The sequence below is a fragment of the Tenrec ecaudatus genome, chromosome 6 (genome assembly GCF_050624435.1).
Source record: "Tenrec ecaudatus isolate mTenEca1 chromosome 6, mTenEca1.hap1, whole genome shotgun sequence".
Classification (NCBI taxonomy): domain Eukaryota; kingdom Metazoa; phylum Chordata; class Mammalia; order Afrosoricida; family Tenrecidae; genus Tenrec; species Tenrec ecaudatus.
The window spans coordinates 107731141-107752506 of NC_134535.1; the positions used below are offsets into that span (position 1 = coordinate 107731141).

Below are 21366 nucleotides of genomic sequence, written 5' to 3' on the forward strand. Positions count from 1 at the left end.
GACACTGCTCCTCCATCCGTCTCCAGGCGATCCGCCCACATGCAGATACACCCACATACAAGTACTTGGCGTGATGACATCATCACGCTAACCCCATCACATACACCCCATACAAATACAGGTGTATGTGACGGGGTTGGCACCATAATGTACTTATGCGAACCAGTCACACTTGTGTAGAGAGGAGCTACTGTGTAGAAAGCAGCTGCTGTGTTGAAAACAGCTACTCTGTTAAAAGCAGCTGCTGTGTTGAAAGCAGCAGTATTAGAGGTAAAATGACACTTTATGAATTATAATTCTGGGTAAATGTAAAATCATCAACTACTGCAAAAAGAATATATATATCTGACCATGGAAACGTAATCTGGATGCTTGTCGGTTATGTTTTTATATTCAGCTGTGATTATGTTCAATTTGTAACAATTAAAATACATCCTGCATATCAGATATTTACATTATGATTCACAACAGTAGCAAAATTACAGTTATGAAGTAGCGACAAAAATAATTTTACGGTTGAGCATTACCACAATATGAGGAACTGTATTAAAGGGTTGTGGCATTAGGAAGTTTGAGAACCACTGAAGTAGAGGATCCATGGTGGCTTTAACACTCTCAACAGAGCATTTGGTTTTTAGCAAAGTAATTGCAAAATTTGTATTGTGCTGACTTAATGTTTCTGTGTAGAATTATAACACAAATAACTACATGAAAAATTCTCTCATAAATATTTTTGTCTTAATGAGGTTCTAAAAGGAGGGCATTACTTGGGAGGTTTTCTGGCCAGGTAACTCAGGAAAGGCTAAGCCAGTCTTCACACCTGCCTTTTTGGAGGAGTTCTTGAAAGTCTGGTATGCATGTTGTTGGGGTCATGGATGGACGATTGTCCATACCCAGATCTTAATGCACAACTTCTGACATAGCTAAAATTGACACAGGCTTACCACAGTGGTGAATCTGGTTATCTGGAGGATTTCAGCTGCCAGCTGGTGAAGTTTAAAAATTGACTCTTTATGAAAACTTTAAAATTTCGTTCTTTTTAGAAATTGGGGCATATAATCTCAAATGCCAAATAACTCTAGAACTGCCAATAGTGGATTTAAAGATAGGCTCCATGCAGTGGTTCTCCAAACCCTCAGAGAGCTAAAGAATTAAAGATACATGCTACATATATTCAAGGGGGGATCAAATGGATCGTGCGGGGTGTCTAATTTGAAAATAAAGGTGGGAAAACAGATTCCATATATGGCATGAAAGTGATGTTGTGGTTTTGCCTTTTTTTTAGGTGACATTAGGTTTGGAATAGGTATCAGATCCCAAGTACATAATCTAACATGGGATCCTTGGTAAATTTAAACTGTGAAACCCAAAATTTCAGCATTTAGATAGGTTAAGGGATTAGATCGCCTTTAAGGTTGTTTTAAAACTTTGCTTTTAATAAACCAACCTTGCGACTCTTTTGTTTGCACATTAAACTAGATACATATATGTACAGACACTTTTATATAGGGACTGGGAACACTGGTTATTAGCTGAGGCAAGAGTTGGGTCTGGAATTTGTTCAGCATAGGAGTCCATGATCAAGAAAGTACAAAACATGGAGTCATTTACTTTGAAATAAAGTAAAGGTTTAATGCTTTTATGTTGCTAGGCTTGGAGTTTGGCTCCTCTGTCACTGATGATTAAGTTTTTTTTTTTCCAGTTTGTGAACACTATTTCATAAGCACTAAAGAAGAGCTGCTGGCACACAGCGTTATAAGTTTACAAGATAAGTTTGGCAGTGTCTAAAAGCCAAAAGTGACTTTTCAAATCAGGGGCTTTCTGTTTCTCAGGATACCAGCTGCCTCGCTACAGCCAGCGGTAGGATAGGACAGTCCGCCCCTAGGTCTCAATTGGAGTATGAGGTGATCACCCATCCCATCAACACCAAAGTGAACAGTACGGTTTATGGCATCTATTTCATAATAATATTCAAAACATAATGGATATAACTCAACTTTTTTTTCTATTCTGAAATTTACCTTTGAAAAATAACATATTCTCCAAGTTTTTCCAAAGAAAAAGTGTTTTATACCATTTTAAAAATATAAATTTGTGCAAGGGGTGAGTGTGAGGATTCTAAAATAAAAATATTTACAAAGTCATGATTTATTTTTTGAGGGCATGGAATCCATAACTTATTGAGATGCTAGCTAGATCATTGGATATGGATAATGTAATCAACCTGAGACATTTTCCTGTTTTAAAATAAAAATTTATCAAGTAGAGAAGCTTGATGTAATCAAAAAGATTTTCTGTCATGTGGCTTGAATTCTTCCACACACTAGTGGATTGAGTTTTTGGAAATCAGGTTAATGTCTTAGTTTCGTTCCATTATATGTTATTTTTAATAGAAGTTGCAGATTACTATTGATTGCATGTCTAATATGTGTCAGGCACTTTCTTAATATTTCCCTTAGAAAATTATAATAGCAAAATCATTTGCTACTATTCCCATTTTACATATGAATAAACTGATACTCAGAGACATTAATTATCCAAAATCACATATGAGATTTGTGACAAAGCGAATATTTGAGACTAATTCTTCCTGTCTTAAAAGACTGCTCCACTTACGTGATGATTGGTTATTCCATGGTTGTAGGGAGGAGATGAACAAGAGAGGGTGCAGGGTAGCAATAATGAAACATATAACTTTCCTCTAGTTCTTAAATACTTCCCCCTCCCCCACTATGATGATCTTAATTCTACCTTACAAATCTGGCTAGACCAGAGGATGTACACTGGTACAGATAGCAACTGGAAACACAGGGAATCCAGGGCAGATGTCTCTCCAGGACCAGTGGTGAGAGTGGCGATGCCTGGAGGGTGGAGGGAATGTAGGGTAGAAAGGGGGAACTGATTACAAGAATCTACTGTCTAGCCTCCTCCCTGGGGGATGGACAGCAGAGAAGAAGGAGGGGTAAGACGTCGGACAGTGTAACATATGACAAAATAACAATAATTTATTAATTATGAAGGGTTCATGAGGTAGGGAGGAGGAAAATGAGCAGCAGATATTAAGGGCTCAAGTGGAAGGCAACTGTTTTGAGAATGATGATGGCAACAAATGTACATATGTGCTTGACACAATTTATGGATGAATGGATTGTGATAAGAATTGTACAAGCCCCCAATAAAATGATTAATAAAAAAATTAGATTGAATGATTTTTAAAACTCTTGAAAGCTTTAAAGTATTTCCACACTCATAATACAAATAAATGTGTGCCAAAAAAACCCAAATTCTGTAGAACTCTTGTGATTTCTACCTATGATATTTAGTGTTTTGATCTGTCTATAACACAAAACCCACACTAAACTGAACAAACAGCCACCGAGTTGATTCTGATTCAGAGAGAGACATAAGAGGCCAGAATAGAACTACCCTTTAGGGTCTCTGAGGAGGTATATTGATGTGGGAGCAGACATCTTCATCTTTTTCCAGCAGAGTAGTTGATGAATTTGAACCACAGACCTCGTGGTTAGAAGTCTAATGCTTCCCTAACAGATCCACCAGGCTCCTTCTTTGTGAGTGACTCGGTTCCCAATTGGTGTTGCCCCCTCGGAAATTTGGTAATATCTAGAGATGTTTCTGGTTTTCACCACTCGGGGGAGGAGGTTCTGTGTGTGCTGCTGGAATTGAGTAGGTATACTTAAAAATTACTCTTAAATACTAGGGTTCTAATTAACAACAGGCACACAGTTATTTATTTTTAGGTCAATTCTCTTCTTTAGTGATGAAATAGGCGCCCAGGTGGTATAGTCATTATGAGTTGGGCTGTGAGCTGCAGGGTCAGAAGTTCAAAACCACCAGCCCCTATGTGCAGGAGAAAGATGAAGCACTCTACTCCTATAAACAGTTAAAGTCTCACAAGGCCAGTTTTACCCTTGCTCTACAGGGTCGCCATGATGACAGTGAGTTTGAGAGAGAGATGGAATCCAAATACCTGAGATATAATACAATTATTGGTAAATACATAATGTATATCTCTCCAGAGAGGAGATCAGGAGGCCTAGTCATTAGGAGTCAAGCTGATAACCAAAGGTCAGCAATTTGCAATTACCAGAGGCTCTGTGGGAGAAAGAGAGATCTTTCTACTCCTGTAAGAGTTCAGGTCAAGCTGATGGTGCCCGGCTATCAAAAGATATAATATGTGGGGTCTTAAAGGCTTGAAGATAAACAAACGGCCATCTAGTTGAGAAGCAACAAAGTCCAGATGGAAGAAGCACACCAACCTGTGCAATCATGAGGTGCTGATGGGATCAGATACCAGGCATTTAAAACCCAGAACAAAAATATACCAAAGGTGAATAGGGTGGGAGGCATGGAGTGGAGACGCCATACCCATCTGTAGACAATTATACATCCCCTTAGGGATTGTCACAGGGAAGAAATGAGCCATTAGGGTGCAGGATAGCACCGATGAAGCACACAACTTTCATCTAGTTCTTTGGTGCTTCCTTCCCCCCACTATCGTGACCTCAATTCTACCTTACAAATTGGATTAGACCAGAACATGCACACTGCTATAGATAAGAGCCTGTCACACAGGGAATCCAGGATAGATAAGCCCCTCAGGGCCAACAAGCAGAGTATTGATTCCAGGAGGATTAGAGGAGGGTGGGGCTAGAAAGGGGGAATTGATCCCAAGGATTGTCTCAGAGGGATGAACAACTGAAAAGTGGGTGAGGGGCGATGAAGGACGATGTAAGATATGAAAATAATAATCTATAACTTATCAAGGGTTTGTGATGGAGGGCAGGCAGGGGAGGGAGGGGGAAGAAATGGGGAGCTGATATCAGAGGCTCAAGTGGGAAGAGAATGCTTTGAAAATGATGATGGCAGCATATGTGCAAATGTGCTTGACACACTGGATGTATGTATGGATTGTGATGAGTTTTAAGAGCCCCCAATAAAAGTACTAAAAAAAAAAAAAGAGTTCAGATCTTGGAAACTTAAAGCAGGCAATCTTACCGTGTCCTGTAGGGTTGCCACAATTTAGAATAGATTTGATGGCAGTAAGTTTGGTTTGAGATCTACCTTGACGATGTTTTGGTGCTGTTGATAAGGAGTGTAGCACATGGTTTTCATGCATACGGTTGTTTCACTGCCATTGGGTTGATTCTGACATATAGTGACTCTATAGGAAAGGGTAGAACTTCCCCAGTGTGTTTCTGAGTCTATAACTCTTTACAGGAGTAGAAAGCTCCATCTTTCTCTCACGGAGTGGTGGTTTTGAACTGCTGCCCTTGCATACAGCAGACCAAGGCTTAACCACTAAGCCACATGTCTCTTTATATTAGAAGACTTAGTTCCATTCCAAATACGCACATAAAAATTATAAACCACTAACTATAGCTACTACTTCCTGAAAAAGCACAGGTTTGTTTTTTTTAGCACAAATTGGTAGGGCAAGTGCAATGGTTTGGGAAAGGGTAACTTGAGTTATAACAGATTCTCTATCTAATTAAATATTTCAGGTGGCACATCCATTATTAAAATAGGGCTTAGTGTCTTATATTTTAAGTGAAAATTGTAATTAAAATGTGTGATCTCTCCTACTGCTGCTATTTGCCATAGGAGCCTTGTCTATCGAGTGAGTTTTAAAAGAACAATTAAAAGTAATATCGTTTCTGTTTCAGTGAACTCACATGTCCTACATATCAAATGACTGTTTTAACCCAAGAAGATTTTAAATATTTTAGCATACAATTTCTTTTGAGTGACCAGCATTACTTCTACAAAATTGGATTTATATACAAGGGGGCTTTAACAAGTTCTTGGAAAATCTCAATTGTCTTTTAAATGCACATTTTCCCAAGCTTTTGGAAGCCCTGTCAGATGATCTCAGGTGTCCCACAATGTGAGGTTAGTTTGCCAACCATACTTAAGAATTTTGTGTTGGCCTGAATTTCTGTTCCCAATATGATTATTTTGTTGTTAAAGAGAAGATCTGAGTGACTTATGGGAAAATGCTCTAAAACTTGATTGGCTTACCTGGTGAGATAGTTAATGTTTATTGTGCTCACCTGGCCGATGAACACATGTGGAGTTAATTGAAGGGCAGAGAGATAAATGGCTCGGTGAGCCTCACCTTTCTAGCTCTTGGGTCTCTTGCTTTCTGATGTTCAGATCAGGGTGCAGCTGCCTTAACCAGTTCCCTGCTTCAGCTGGCACAGGTCATTTCCTGTGAGACATCCCTTAGGAGAATCCACATGGACCTACCCCGATGCAGCCCTGGGGGCTGGAGCAGCCGTGTGGAGACCCCTGCCAGCGCTGAGATGCTGACATATTCACTGATTCGCTTTTCCTCCTGCAGTCAGCATCATTATGTGTGTGTTGTGAGGTGGAGGAGGATTTTGTGGATTGGTGTTGGACATTTACACTAATGTTGGACTTATGGGCTTTGGCAGCACTGGGTTGAGATACTTTTATGATGTACACTTACCCTTTATATAAAACTCTTATACATATGCGTTTCTGTTGATTGTTTCCCTAGTTTACCCAGACTAACAAACCTGGTTTATCTTTCTTCCTTTGAAATGGAATTACTTAGTTTATTCAGTATTCTTTTTCAATAATGGGAAAATCTATCATTGATAAGTATTGTTTGTCCTCTTGTTTAATAATCATGGCTATTAATACTGTATTTTGTTTCATAATTTTAATTTGATGAAAATGACTAGAGGCCAGGAATGTGCTTCAGAACTTATTCTCTTGAACACAGACCCCAGCATAGAACTTTAAAAATAATAGTATCTGCTCAACAACCATTTTAAAGTTTACTTACAAAATGAAAGGAAAAAAGGCTTAAAAGAAGAATTCTCATAACTAATTGTTTAAAAAGCAATCAGTGCTTGTTCATGTGGATATTTTTGTAGTGAGTAAACAGCCATCACTTTTACTGTTCTGTGAAAAATCTTGATTAAGTAAGGCATGTGTGTGTTTAAATTGCACTTTATGTTTGGAATCTTATCTGTACAAAAGAGCTTATTGCCATTGGCAATTACTTTCTTCTCATATCTATTTTTCTTATATGTATTATCTCCATATGATTTTCAGGGACTCCTGAGAGCCTGGCTGAGAAAGAGAGGCAACTCATGGGCATGATCAATCAGCTCACCAGTCTACGGGAACAGCTATTGGCTGCCCATGATGAGCAGAAGAAATTGGCCGCCTCTCAGATTGAGAAGCAGCGCCAGCAAATGGAACTGGCCAAACAGCAGCAAGAACAGGTGAGTAATATCGACAGACAACCATTTCCTCACACATGTTAACCCCGATACCACACTTTGGGACCTAGACATACAAAGATGACTAAGCGTACCACTCCCTTCAAATTGGAAAAAATCAAAACCAATTAAAAACTCTGAAATGAAAAATCTGGACTACTCTGGTGATAAGTGATATAGAAATCATGTTAATGAAGATGAGATTTTAATAGATTATGGGCACGGTGCAAAAAACATGCAAAGTAAAAAGAGCATTCGTAAATAAGGACATTATGAAAGAATTCATCAAACTAGTGATATTTGAGATGAGTTGTCAAGAATAGGTAGGATTCAAAGAAGCTGAGTTTTGGTTGTAGTGTGAGAATTGCATAATCTTAGTAAGGTATGGCAATATAAATTGGGTGTGGTGATGCCTATAGATAAAGAGATAAAAAGAGTGAACACATAGAAGAGTTATATTTCTAGAACTTTTTGGACAGACGGATGGAAGGTGAAGAGGCTTAGAACCTTAGTCGTAGAGGAAATGGTGGTGCCATCACCAGAAACAGAAGTACTAGTTTGGAAAAGATAGTTTTGCACATGTAGAATTCAGACAGTTAGGATGTAGCCCAACTGGAGGTATGTGCAAGACAGAATAGCAATCCAAAGTTTTAAGAGTGGATGCCAGAGCTAAGTTTCTTAGATTACGTTCATGGAAGTTACCACTCAAACCATTGCAGCAGCTATGATTTATTCACACAAGAGACAATGACTGAGTGCTTTTCCTTGTCTGGGACTCTACTAACTGATGGCTGAAGCTAATTTAAGTAATCCGACAGACAAAGCCAGGGTTCCCACATTCTAATCCAGTGGTTCTCAACCTGATATTAACAACCCCTTTGGGGGTCGAACGACCCTTTCCCAGGGGCACCAGATTCCTAACAGTAGCAACATTACAGTTATGAAGTAGCAGCGAAAATTATTTTTATGGTTGGGGGGTGGTCACCACATGAGGAACTGTTTTAAAGGGTCATGGTATTAGGAAGGTTGAGAACCACTGATCTAGTAGAAAGGCAGTTAACAAAGGAACAAACGAATAAGCAAAATAATTTCAGACAATGACAAATAATTAGAAGCCTCTGATGAGGAATATGATCAATTTCCATTGGAATTAGGGTCAGTGCTCTTTACACATCAGGAAAGCTACCCAACTTTCAATTTAAACTTTCATTGTTGGACTTTAAAAGTGTTACTTCAAGTGAATTACAGGTGCAGAAAACTGACAATAAGAACTGACACATACACAAACTATTATGGGCAGAAATTTGGTATTACTTTGAAGGGAAGGTAGAGGGCTTAGTGGGGACAGCTTACCTACAAGGATAGCACCCATTTTACAAGGCTAATTCCCTGTATACTCCATGTTATTTGTTCAGTGCATCATCTTTCCAAATGGAAAACCCAGTACTACTGAGTCTATTCCAAATATAATAAGGCTACTATTTATGGTATTTGTTTCTTGGTGGTGCTTATGGAAAAATGTTTACGTGCGTCACTGGTAACCAAAAGATCAGTAGGTCAAGCCCGTCATCATTTCCACTAGTAGAAAAGATATGACAACCTAAGAACCCCCAAGGTGCCCTCACAGGGTCACTGTATATCAGAACTGACGTCATGTCACACAACAAAAACACTTGCTTCTCCACACATCCTTGCATGATGTTGGGAAGGAATATTTAATAAACTATGCATTATTGGAAGTGCAGCCAAAATGTGTCTTCGAAGTAAGGGTTGTAGGGTTTTGTCATACACTCTTTGGACACTATCGGGAAGAACTAGTCTCCATCCCCCAGAGAGGAGGTCACATGTAGATCCTTGTAATTGGCTCCCCCTTTCAAATCTACCCTCCCTCCACCCTCCCAGTATTGGACAACAGAAAAGTGGGTGAAGGGAGACGTCAGACAGGGCAAGATATGACAAAATAAAAATTTATAATTATCAAGGGTTCATGAGGGAGGGAGGAGTAGGGAGGGAGGGGGAAAATGAGGAGTTGATGCCAGGGGCTTAGGTGGAGAGCAAATGTTTTGAGAATGATGAGGGCAATGAATGTACAAATGTGCTTTACACAATTGATGTATGTATGGATTGTGATAAGAGTTGTATGAGCCCCTAATAAAAATGGTTTAAAAAAAAAGAACTAGTCTCCAGAGGAGGACATAATGTTTGCTGGAGTTGAGGATCAGTAAAAACAGAAGATCTTCATTGAGATGGATTAGCTAATTCATTGGACAATGTACGTAAACACAACAGTGATTGTGAGGATAGGAGCAGGACCAGGTAGTATTTTGTTCTGTTGTATATAATGGAGATTTGAATTGGAATTGACTCAACAGTACCTATCAACAACATATACATCCTAAAAAACCCTTTTAAACAGTTTTCTAACATGTAAATGAGCAGAAAGAGAAATAAGTGAAGAAACAAAATTCACTGCCTGTGAAAGACCCCATCCCCATTCAGTTTACCCTTTCCGACTTGTTGATTTATCCTTGAAATACAGCATTTCTATTTGCAATAAAATGTTCCATTATTTCCCAGAATAATATAATTATCCTGTTATTGAAAGTTCTATATATTCTTGATTACTGCTATGACAAAAGAATTCCGTTTTTGCTTGTAGCCATCCAAAAACAATTGAAATTTTCCTTAATTCGCAAAGCTCAAAACAAACATCTGAATTCTTGAAAACCCTAGGAGCTTCTGAACATGGCCCTCCACTTTATTGTATTCTGTTGACTGATTGATTGCAGGGGGTCCCTATTTCATGAGTCTGAGGGTTGTCTTACCCTGGAAAATCTAAGCGATTTGCAATAGTGCAAAAAAATGCTTATTTCTTCATCTTTCAATTCTGCCCCCCTCCTTGAATATCAACAGAAGATTTTAGATATTCTTTAAAAAGCATTTTCAAGACCTCTAATGTTCTCTTTGGAACTTTAGAGGGCTATACAGTCTTCTGGATGTCCTCTCCTATGTGGGAAGATGTCAGGTAAAGGTGCCTACACTACATGAGAGAAGGTCCCTATTGAGGTCAACAGATCAGGTTTCTATAGGCAATTCTGCTTCCGTGCAGTCTCTGTTGATAAAATACTGTAGCTCTGACTTTGTTGTTGGTAAGATCTGGCAGGTCCTTTTCGACTCACAGTAACCATGTGATGCAGTAGAACTAGCTACCTCACAGGCGTTACTGGCTACCATGGAAGTGGATGGCAGATGTTTCCCCTGCAGGGTGGGTTTGAACTCTCAAGTTTTCAGTTCGTAGCTCAGCACTGAACTGCTTGTGCAAGGGAAGTCCCTTACAATGACACACTCCCGAGGGATTTGAGTATTGACATTTGCAGTCACTACTTCATGATTACCGGTCATGGCATCAGGCGCAGGCAAATTACTGAAGCGCATTTAATACTTAGACCTTAAGACTAGTCAGGCTCAGCTAGATGAACCTTCTCCCAGAACTCTTTATTCAGTGTGGAGTACTCTTTGAATTCTAGTATTTTGATGCACCCGTTTCCTGATCCTCCTAGACTTTGACCTCCATTCCATATGCCTCTATTCAGCAAATATTTTTGAGTCCAGGCTCTGTTCTATTTGAGGGTGTACAGCAGAGAATAATCCAGAGAAGCATCTCAATTTTAGTAGAAGATATAGACAATAAGTAAATAAAGTATATGGGGACAAGTATTAAAATGTAACATTAATCAGGGTATTAGGGAGGGTGCAGATAAAACCACAGGATATTTTAGAATGTGTGCTTTGATAAACCATGTTGATAAGGCAACATCCCTTGACTGTCAGTAATTTGTCAGAGGTGAAGGAGAATCTGATTATCTCAGAAAGAGTATTCAAGATGGAAAGAAAGGCAAGGAGGAAGGCCCAGTGGCAGGAATGTCCTTGGGTGACGTGTCTCAGAGGCACTTGGGAGAGTAGTGTGGTTAGAATAGAGAGACAGGGCAAGAGGAAGAAGAGATATTAGAGATGTAGATTTCAAAAGCTATAGAGCTGTGTTTGGGCTGCTAACCACAAGGACAGCAGTTTAAAACCACTGACTGCTGCATGGGAGAAAGACGAGGCTTTTTACTCCCACAAAGGGTTACAGTCACAAAAAACCCACAAGGGCTGATCCTAGAGGATCACTAAGAGAGAAGTAGTAAGAGGCCCAACTACATAGAGACTTAGAAGAATTGTATGGACATTTGTTTTTTCTTGCAGGGGTCAGACAGAAAGTCTTTGAAGAGATGACTTATACAGCACAATTTGTATTTAAAAAAATATTTCTTGGGTTGGTTTGTAATGGACAATAAGAAGCAGGGGAGGAAACAGAGAGAGAACACAGGGAGCTATTATGGCAATGAATAGAGATAACAGTGGTGTAGAAAAGAGAAAGTGTGAAAGGGCGTAATACGGCTAAATCCTTGATGATATATATTCTCAAGGTGGAATTAAATTATTGGAATACCACTGGAATTGCTGATACTTGGGAGGAAGCAACTAGACAAAGGGGGAAATGTATACCATCTTCTTCACTGCCTTTCTTAAGAAAAAAAAGGCATTTATTTTACGATAGTCTCAAGATAAACTGAAATCATTGAAATAATTATAATTTCCCCGTGTTCATAAAGGAAATTTAAAAATTGCCAGTGTCGACCCACTTGCACCATGAATTTTAACTTTGAATCATAGTACTGAACTCTACATCTACCTATTATTTCTTGAATGTTTAGCTACATACAAAAAGAAAGGAAGCATTTTTATAATTAAAATTACAGTGATCACAACGTGATAAGACTAAGAACTGTAGCATATTTATGAGAAAGATACATTTCCTGAGTTTAGGGATTGGATTCTCATTAGAATACCACCTAACCTATACTGTATAATTAAAATTTCAAATTTTTCTTATTTGTTTATACATTAAAGATTATCAAATATTTGATCCATACTCCATTATGTACCAGGTTCTGTACAAATGGCTGAGCAAAATATACATGATCCCTACCTACACTGTGTTTTATGAACGTCTACCTAGGAGACCGAGAGATGGTAATAAATAAGTCAAACAATCAAAAGCAAATACATATAAAGTCATAGCATGTAATGTAGTGTTAAGTAAATATAGAAGATGGTATGAGAGCAAATAACAGGGTAATTACGGTGCTATTTCCTGGGCTAGAAAACACTTAAGACAACCATATGGAAGACTCAGTTCTGAATAAATCTGGAACTTGTCGAACTTGAAGTAATTTCAAATATTCATTTGGGTAAACGAGCCTGACGCTCTCAGAGCTCCGATGAAGACAAGAGGAACCCAGGTGTGAGTCATTGGCATATACCTGTGAAAGTAAGGATAGCGGGAAAGGAAGGGAGTCAAAAAGTGAGCCTTACGGAAATCCAGCTCCAGGAAAGATGGGACAAGGCCAAGAAAGTGTCATGTTACAAATATCTAAGGGCAGAAAAGAGATCGATATTAAAGGAAAACACTTAAGCCTTAAATATTGAGAGGATTAAAAAATAGAATTTAAAAAAAGGAAAAACTGAAGAATCAGAGAACTGTTAGGAATTGGTGACTCAAATGGAAATATACATTTTTTAAACATAGAAATCATTTTGATAAATAAATGGGAGGAGACATGAGAATGGATTTTGTTGGGTGGCTTGCGAATGTGTTTTGCTGTGCTGGACAGGAGCAGCAGTGGGAGGGAGTCAGCGAGGTCGAGAGGGGGTCCTCTCTGCTGCAAACACTCAGCAAGTGTGCTCCTGACCCGGCGGTAGGTTGGAGTTCACAAGCGGTATCTCAGTCGACTGGCTTAGCTATCCGCTCCATCGAAAACCCTGCACAGCAGAGTTTCAGTGAGACACTTAGGAGGTTTCATGAGTCAGAGTGAACATACAGGCCACTGGTGTCACTTGCATACTCAAGGAAGACAGCCTCGTCCGATGCTTTGTGTTCCACTGATGTGCTTGGGCACAAACCATTTCCTAACAGTGCTCTTCTCTTTCGTCGTCTGGAAGCTCGGTATAGCTGGGGCTGTGCCTTCATCGTATATCTTCCAAAGGAGGGATGTTGCCACCCTCACCTTCACACTGGCACCAATCATTCGTACAGTGTCGGAGCTTCACTTGCTCTGAGCCAAACGAGACCCTGCTCCTGAAGACGGAGCGTCACGTTGGAGCCGGACTAGGAGGAACTGTAGACCATTGAGTAGCACCCCGCGGCTATTTTCAACATGGCGATCAGTGTCAAATCGAACGTTGAGAAATAAAACATGAGTGGCTTCCCTCCAGGACTGCAAGTACACTTTTAATTAATTTATTTTTGTACAATTTCTCCACAGATCGCAAGACAACAGCAGCAGCTTCTGCAGCAACAACACAAGATCAACTTACTTCAGCAACAGATCCAGGTCAGAAATCATCATTTCATGCACGCTTCCTTCTATGTACGCACAGAAACAGCCTGCAGAGGAAAGTTCCTCTTGGATTCACCCCCAAATCGTTGCCCTCTCTACCACGCAAACCTTGTGGCTCCCTGCCACACACCCTACCATGTCGGGGAGGTGCAAGTCAAGCACGCGGAGTGTCAGCTTCTTCCTGTGCTGTGAGGATATTATTATGGAAGGATGTTTCATGTCCCCGCTATACGTTGATATATTAAATGCATTCCTAAGTGTTTTAACGGGCTAGCGCAAGGGAATCAAATACGGTAGGTGCCACAGAATTGCAGCTGGAGGACCCATGGCAGAGAGGACATTTTTACTGTGTAGTCAAGGGCTCTGTGTGGCAAAGGTAGATTTTTACAGAGGGTCATGGTTTTTCAGTCGAGAGGAAATTCATCTTTGCTACTGACCATAGAATCCATGCCTGAGGGATCTAGAACCCTCAAGCTTTTCTTGCATGAAGATGTCAAATAATGAAGACATTATGGTTTTAATAGGATAAGGTAAGTTGTGAAGAATATCCTTTTTCTACCACTTCCTAGTATGAACTTTGATAATATATTTAGGTTCCTTTTCTGGAAAAAGAGGATAATCAAAACACTTCATGAAGATTCATGAGAATTTAGTGAAATCATGTATGGAAGCCACAGCGCACTGCCAAAGCTCAGAGTCAGCGCTCAATGCATACTCTGCCTAGCATGAGAAGAGGGAGCGCTTTCATGGGCCTGTGAATCTAGGCCATTGGGTGCCATCATGCACCTGGAGGTGACCATGGGGTTTGTAGTCAGCTAATCTAAGGGGAAAAGAAAATTCATCCTCTGGAAGTTATATCCTGAGAGCCCAATATGATTTAATCACTATGAATGGTACAAACACCAGAAACAGGCTGCAATGATTTCATCAGTACATTAAAGAAGCGTTCACATATTTGGTAACAGAGTATCTTCCTTTTTGTCTATGTGAATCATTATCCAAAATTACCTGCTGCAATTAGGATTTCTCTTTTGTGCTGTGTAAGAATTAACCCCTGAGACAGTGCGCAAAGGTATAGGTCTGTTAGCACCTCGAGGCACCTTGAAGAAAGGCCTGGTGGCCTTTTCCCAAAAGATTCCAGTCATTGAAACCCAGTGGCATGGAGTTTCCTGACTCAGGATTGTGGCATTTTTGTTTGTTTGTTTTATTTTTGTTCTTGTTGTACCTGGAATAGTAAGTGAACCTGTTGGAGCTTTGGGGACATACTTAAACCAGGGGTTCTCATTTTTTTTTTCTGTAATCATAAATAGCACCTATCTACTGCGCTATTATCTTTTTGTGTCTCAGTGTGCTCAGTCAATTAATTGGTTTTAAAAAGTCCTTGAATTTTATGTGTTTTTCTTCAATCTGAGTGCATTGATTTTGAATATAGTTTTCTGATGGTGCCACATTTGCTATTTTTAAAATGTTTTAAATTTCTGAAGAACTCACTGGGATGTAAGCATTGTTAGGACAATTTTTTTATTGTCATTAAGATAGAAATCTGTCATCAGCATTATGGCCCTGCCAAGTCACTTGTTTTCTCTGGGATTTGATGGGGTGCTTATACTTTTAACTGTATTTTTACTCTCTATCAAGATGGGGGCTTTTGTTAAACAGAATTATAAAAGGCATCAACTCATCCTATTGTAGACACAGTTATTTATGAAACTTGTAAGGTGGGTGTTCTGACTGCTTAAACCGACCCTCAGTCTTTAATGTTCCATTTTGGAATTACTTCACAATTAAAACCATTATGCCAAAGTGTGTACTTTAAACTTTCTCATAAAAGTACAATATTGAAATGGATGGTGATTTCTCTGTAGAATATGGAACTGTATAATGTATGTTAGCCTTTTTTTTTTGTTTGCCAAATTTAATGTAAGTCTTCTACTTGCCCTTTCCCTCGCTGCCTTATTCTTTTTTTTTTAAATCAGTTTATTGGGGCCTCATACAATTCCTATCACAATCCAAACCTACATCAATGTGTAAAGCACATTTGTTCATTCTTTGCCCTCATCATTCTCAAAACATTTGCTCTCCACTTAAGCCCCTGGCATCAGCTCCTCATTTTCCCCCTCCCTCCCAGCTCTCCCCTCACTCATGAACCCTTGAGAATTTATAAATTATTATTTTATCATATCTAACACTGTCCAACATTAGACTTTTTTAAGGAAAAACATTTAAATGAATCTGTCCTAGAAATAGATGCTTATAGACACTATTTCCCAGAGAGCTAAGACTAAGTTTAATGACTTGCCCAAGCTCACACAAGTCGATAGGGTAAAAAGGTGATACATTGTAAAGTTTTCCATCTATGGATAGACATTTTTCTGAGTGTGAAAGTGTAATAGTTTAGAAGCTGCTGACATCTACTAGTTCACAGGGTCAGGAGGAAACAAACAAACCAACAACAAATCTAAATGAATAGTCCCTGCAGGAAGTAATGCCACATTGAAAGGAATTTGAGAGAAATGTTGAAAGGTAATGACATATTATATCTCTGTACTGATCTTCACTTAAGGGATAGTGTGGATAAATGGAAAGGAGGGCGTCAAAACCATCACGCGATTACTTAAAAAAATTGTGGGAATTAGAACATGTTCTACACAACAGATGAGTAATGAGCAAGATAGGTGATTTGAAAGGAATTCATTTGCTCAATTTTGAATATATTCATTAAGTAAACTATAGTTCTATATGCAGAATAAGCTCTTAATTTGGAGCATTCTTCCAAACAAAGGTATATATAATTGTATAATATGTGATTATATTCAGATTATTTAATCTATTGAGATATTTTTCAAACAGAGGAAATGTAATGAAGTGGTGTGTGTAGAATTAGAATATTTAAAAAGTAGTATACGTCTTTTGTTTTCCTATATAAATTCTTACCAATTTCTTTTGAAATATTCTCTCTCCATTTCCCACTTCTTCTCTGTTCTTCCTTTTCCTTCACAAAATGGGACAAAGAGGAAAAGAAAAAAAATTGAGCCTACTATGATGGAAAGCAAATAAAATGTACAACAAATAATATTATAAATTACATATAATGCACACATAATCAGATGCTGTCATAAAATTTACAACAGGTTATAGTTTAACTTGGAAATACTCAACAGTGGATTTTTGTCCCCATGAATGACATTTGTACTCTTTCTTTTTTGACATTTGTACTCTTAAATATGCAACTTAAAGACCTAAGTCGGCATACCAACTCACATTATTCATCTTGGTTAGATTTCATAAAGTGTCTCATGCCATTGCTGCCTCTCTGGACCTTAGAAAACCTTGTATTCTAGTTCCTTCATTGATTGAATAGTGATCAACACAGTTATATAATCCACAATTCAAGGAGATTTTAAAATCTTTGTTTTCCTCACAAAGACATTAGTTTGACCCAACCCTTTGTGAAAGCAAACAGTAGAAGGTGAGACCAGCTAGATAGACTAGGTTGATAAAAGCTCAGAGTAAACATTTGCAACTTGGCGAGTCTAGGAAATGACAAGAAGGATGGTGTTCCCATCACTTTTCGTTCTCTCCTAGTGAGGTCTTTTTAAGGTGATACTAATGTTAGATGGTCTTAATTCCATTTGTAGAATTTCTCATTTGATTTAAGGAGTGTATGACTACTCTGAGTAAGTCTGTCTGGGCCTATACATGCATACATAATAACATACTTTCACCGCTACCCACATTACTTGGAATACTTTCTTGGACTGCTAATGCTGTCTTCTCCACCCTAGTTGGTGGTTGGCTGTACTCTAGAATTATCTAGTAAAATTTAAAATACAAAGTTGTTTGCAAGTTCATAGTTGAATTTAATTGCTTAGGAGCGACTCCTTATGAACTCTCTTTAATCAATTTCTTCATAAAGAAACCTTAGCTATAGAATTGCAAGCCTTTATTTGGAATGAACACTCAACCTACAATCTTCTTTATAGAGTTTTTAGGATTATAGCCATTTATTCAATTTATTCACATAACATAGTAGGATTAAAGGCAAGAATAAAGAATGTTCTTATTTGTTTTCTTTGCAACATCATGTAATTCTAAATCAGTTCACTCTGCACATAAAAGAAAGGCATATTACCAGAAATAACATATATTTCTTAAATTTCTTAAGTCTCTTAATTTTAGGAACAGGAAGAAGTTTCTGTCTTCTCCATTCAGCATTGTTTTCCTTTAATAGCTTTGTCTGATCATACTCTTTAAAAAGATAGAATATGTAGCCATTTCACTTGCTATATCAAGTTTAGGTTTAATGCACAGTGGTAAAGGTAGTAAAATGGATTAATATTTGAAAATAATAGTATCTTTCTTCCTACTTAATTTCAAGGGAAAACTTTCTTTCTTTTTCTCTTATGGTGTTAAAGGAAGAAAGACAGGCCTGAAGCCTTCTACTCCTTTATGGAGTTAGGCTCAGAAACCCACAGGGCAGGTCTACCATGTCCTACAGCCTCATTATGATGGTAGTGAGTGAGTGAGTGAGTCAGTCAGTCAGTCAATGTGTGAGCTCAACATAATTAAAGCCCTGGGGTCTCATTTTACTGCAGTGATTAAGCACCTCTTTGTTAGTCAAATGGTAGTTGGAACCCTTCACTGTCTCTGAAGGAGAAGGGTATGGCAGTGTGTTTTCATGAAGATGTGGCCACTCCATGGCCTATAAAGGCTGTTATGAATCACAATTGTCTTCATGGGTTTCCTTTTGGTTTCATTGAATATACTGTACTGCTCATATTCCTAAGTTATTCTTTCCATTAGCTCCATCAGTTTGTCATATTGATGGTCCCGTTATTTTTGTTTCTAATAATGATCTTAGGCCGTGGTTCATCTAGACCTGATCCACTATTACTTTATTTATTTATTTCTTTGTTTGTTTGTTTTAAACATTTTATTAGGGGTTCATACAACTCTTATCACAATTCATACATACGTAAATTGTGCAAAGCATAACTGTACATTCATTGCCCTCATCATTTTCAAAGCACTTGCTCTCCACTTATGCCCTTTGCATCAGGTCCTCTTTTTCCCCATCCCTCCCCGCTCCCCTCTCCCTTATGAGCCCTTGATAATTTATAAATTATTATTTTGTCATATCTTGCCCTGTCCGACGTCTCCTTTCACCCCCTTTTCTGTTCTCCGTCCCCCAGGGAGGAGGTCACATGTAGATCCTTGTTATTGGTTCCATCTTTCCAACCCACTCTCCCTCTACCCTCCCAGTATCGCCCCTCACACCCCTGGTCCTGGAGGTATCATCCGCCCTGGATTCCCTGTATTTCCAGTACCCATCTGTACCAGTGTACATCTTCTTTAAACTCAATGAGTGGGTAGCTTCTACTCAGCTTCCATTATGACAGTTAATTGAATGTCTTAGAAACTCAAGTTTCCATTCATCTTGAAGCATTGAGTGGGACATGGTTTATTATATAGCTTTGAGCATGTACACAGAAAGCATGCCCTAGTTTGCGATGGCTTTCATTTTTGGTTCTTGTTAACATCTAATAAGGTCAATCCAATAACATGCTCCAGCATGAACTCCACACAAGAGTTAGAGATGAATGTAAAGACACTATGCTTGATTTCAGGATCCTTAATCATGCAGTGATTGAGGCCTTAGCTACTAACCCAAAGGTCAGCTCTTGTCAGGCACTAGCTGTTCCGTAGGAGAAAGATGTGGCAATCTGCTTCTATGAAGATTGCGGCCGTGGGAGGCCTCTCGGGCACTTCTGTTCTGTCCTATAAGGTCCCTCTGAGTCGGAATTGGGTTGAACAGCAGTGGGTTTGTATTTAGAGGTCCTCTTTCCCAACTGCATATTTATCATGATTTCCATACTGAGAGGTCATCATTTGAACTTTATTAACAGTGTCCACAGAGTCACTGCATTTAGCTTTCTGATGAAAGTACGCAACTATTGTTCATTGTGATCTGTGGGAGGTAAAGAATTGGCTTATAGTAACCCTCCCTGGCATTGCTCCTGGTGCATAAAATCAGAATGTGCACACTAGGACTGCTTTTTGTTCTTGGAGCTAAGGGTTTAGTGAAGAATGGCCCTCCCTTTCCCTGTATTTTTAGCTAGGTACTGTATATCCCATAAAATGTAGGGAATAGTTTGGTTCTTCAGGTGATCTTGAATCACATTTTACAGTGTGAAATACAGTATAATTAAATGTTAGAAACCATTTAATTGAGAACAGGATCTTTGGAATTAGATATACTCAAATTCAGTATTCAATATTTGCATCTTCACACTTTATTGAGTGTAATCCTGGGAAAATTACTTAACCCTTTCAGTTTCATTATCTCATCAATAAAATACAAATTATATACCCAACACAGAACTGGTTACCTTGAGATTAAAATGGAGTTATGCCAGGCAGGTAGTGAATGTACAATACTTAAAAATGTTTTTCCTGAAGTATTAAATACATTTTTTGTTTCTAATTTATAATGATGGGAAATATAATAGCTGTTTCAAGCACAATGATGGATAGGAAAAGGAATATATTCTACATTGGAGTGTCAATGAAAGTTGTGAATTCAGTTTTGCACATTTATACAATTTAGAAACACAAGAGATTTTGAGAAAGCCTTTTAGATCTATCGCTAACCTTGACATTTCTAAACTTGAACCAAGTAAGGTTAGAAGATTGTGTTAGACAGGGTTCTCTAGATAGACAAACCCAGATTGCTAGTAATTATATATATTTATATTTATAAAGATAGATAGATAACATAAGAAATGAACTGTTAAATTATATACAGATAGATAGATATTTAATACAAGAAATGAACAGTTAAATTATAAAGCAGTACAAATGGCTCAATGCAACTCACTCCCCTGAGAGAGTTGTGAGACACTAGCAGTCCTTTAAGTGTTGAGGGCTGCCAGTTCGTCCTCTGTAGAGAGAGCTAGGCTATATAAGCTTAGGCAGCAAACAGCAAGGCAGGTCACCAACTGTCAGCCAGGTCACCAACAGTCAGCCCCCCGCTCAAGAGATGTACATTCCAATTGTGTGGTCTTACAGGGATCTTAACTTACAGTGACACAGTTCACAGGCTAGGCATCCCACAGGTAGTGTAGCCTGTAAATTGAGGCACAGAACAAGCAAGGCAGCTGCACACTGGTCCAATGACCAAAGAGCGAGAGACAAGAAAGGTGAGGCTCACCAAGCCATTTATCTCTCTACCCTTCAATTAATCCCACTTGTGTTTATCGGTCAGGCTGGCACAATAAGCTAACTATCTCAATCCACCCCTTGCCAACCTGGCACCTATACACAATGCTTTAGTCATATATTCTTATATAATTTCTGGACATTGATGAAATCACACTTATACTTGTCATCAATCATCTATCATACATATAAATGAAAACACACTGAGTCCAATTGTATCTGATATATCATACCTGAACAAAGGAAAGATATGCAATAAGCACATAAAAAGAAAATATATTGATAATTATAAACCTCACTTTTGCAATTGATCATGTGGTCATAATTGATAGGTAGCACTACTTTCTACTACTACTACCCATTCTGTATCACCTTTGCCCTCAGCAAGCACCTCAGCTGGCTGTGGGTTTTTGCCTGGTGGGGTGACCCAG

The 21366-nt window shown here is 38.6% G+C and overlaps 1 protein-coding gene across 5 annotated transcripts in view; it reads left to right on the forward strand.

Annotated features, from left to right (window-relative positions):
* Nucleotides 1-21366, forward strand: part of SOX5 (SRY-box transcription factor 5) — a 1186854-nt gene that overhangs the window by 934991 nt on the left and 230497 nt on the right. For all 5 annotated transcript variants that reach the window (XM_075551990.1, XM_075551991.1, XM_075551992.1 and 2 more), the window contains 2 exons: nt 7105-7277; nt 13643-13711. In XM_075551990.1, the coding sequence (XP_075408105.1) occupies nt 7105-7277; nt 13643-13711 (242 nt within the window). The remainder of the gene's footprint in view (nt 1-7104; nt 7278-13642; nt 13712-21366) is intronic.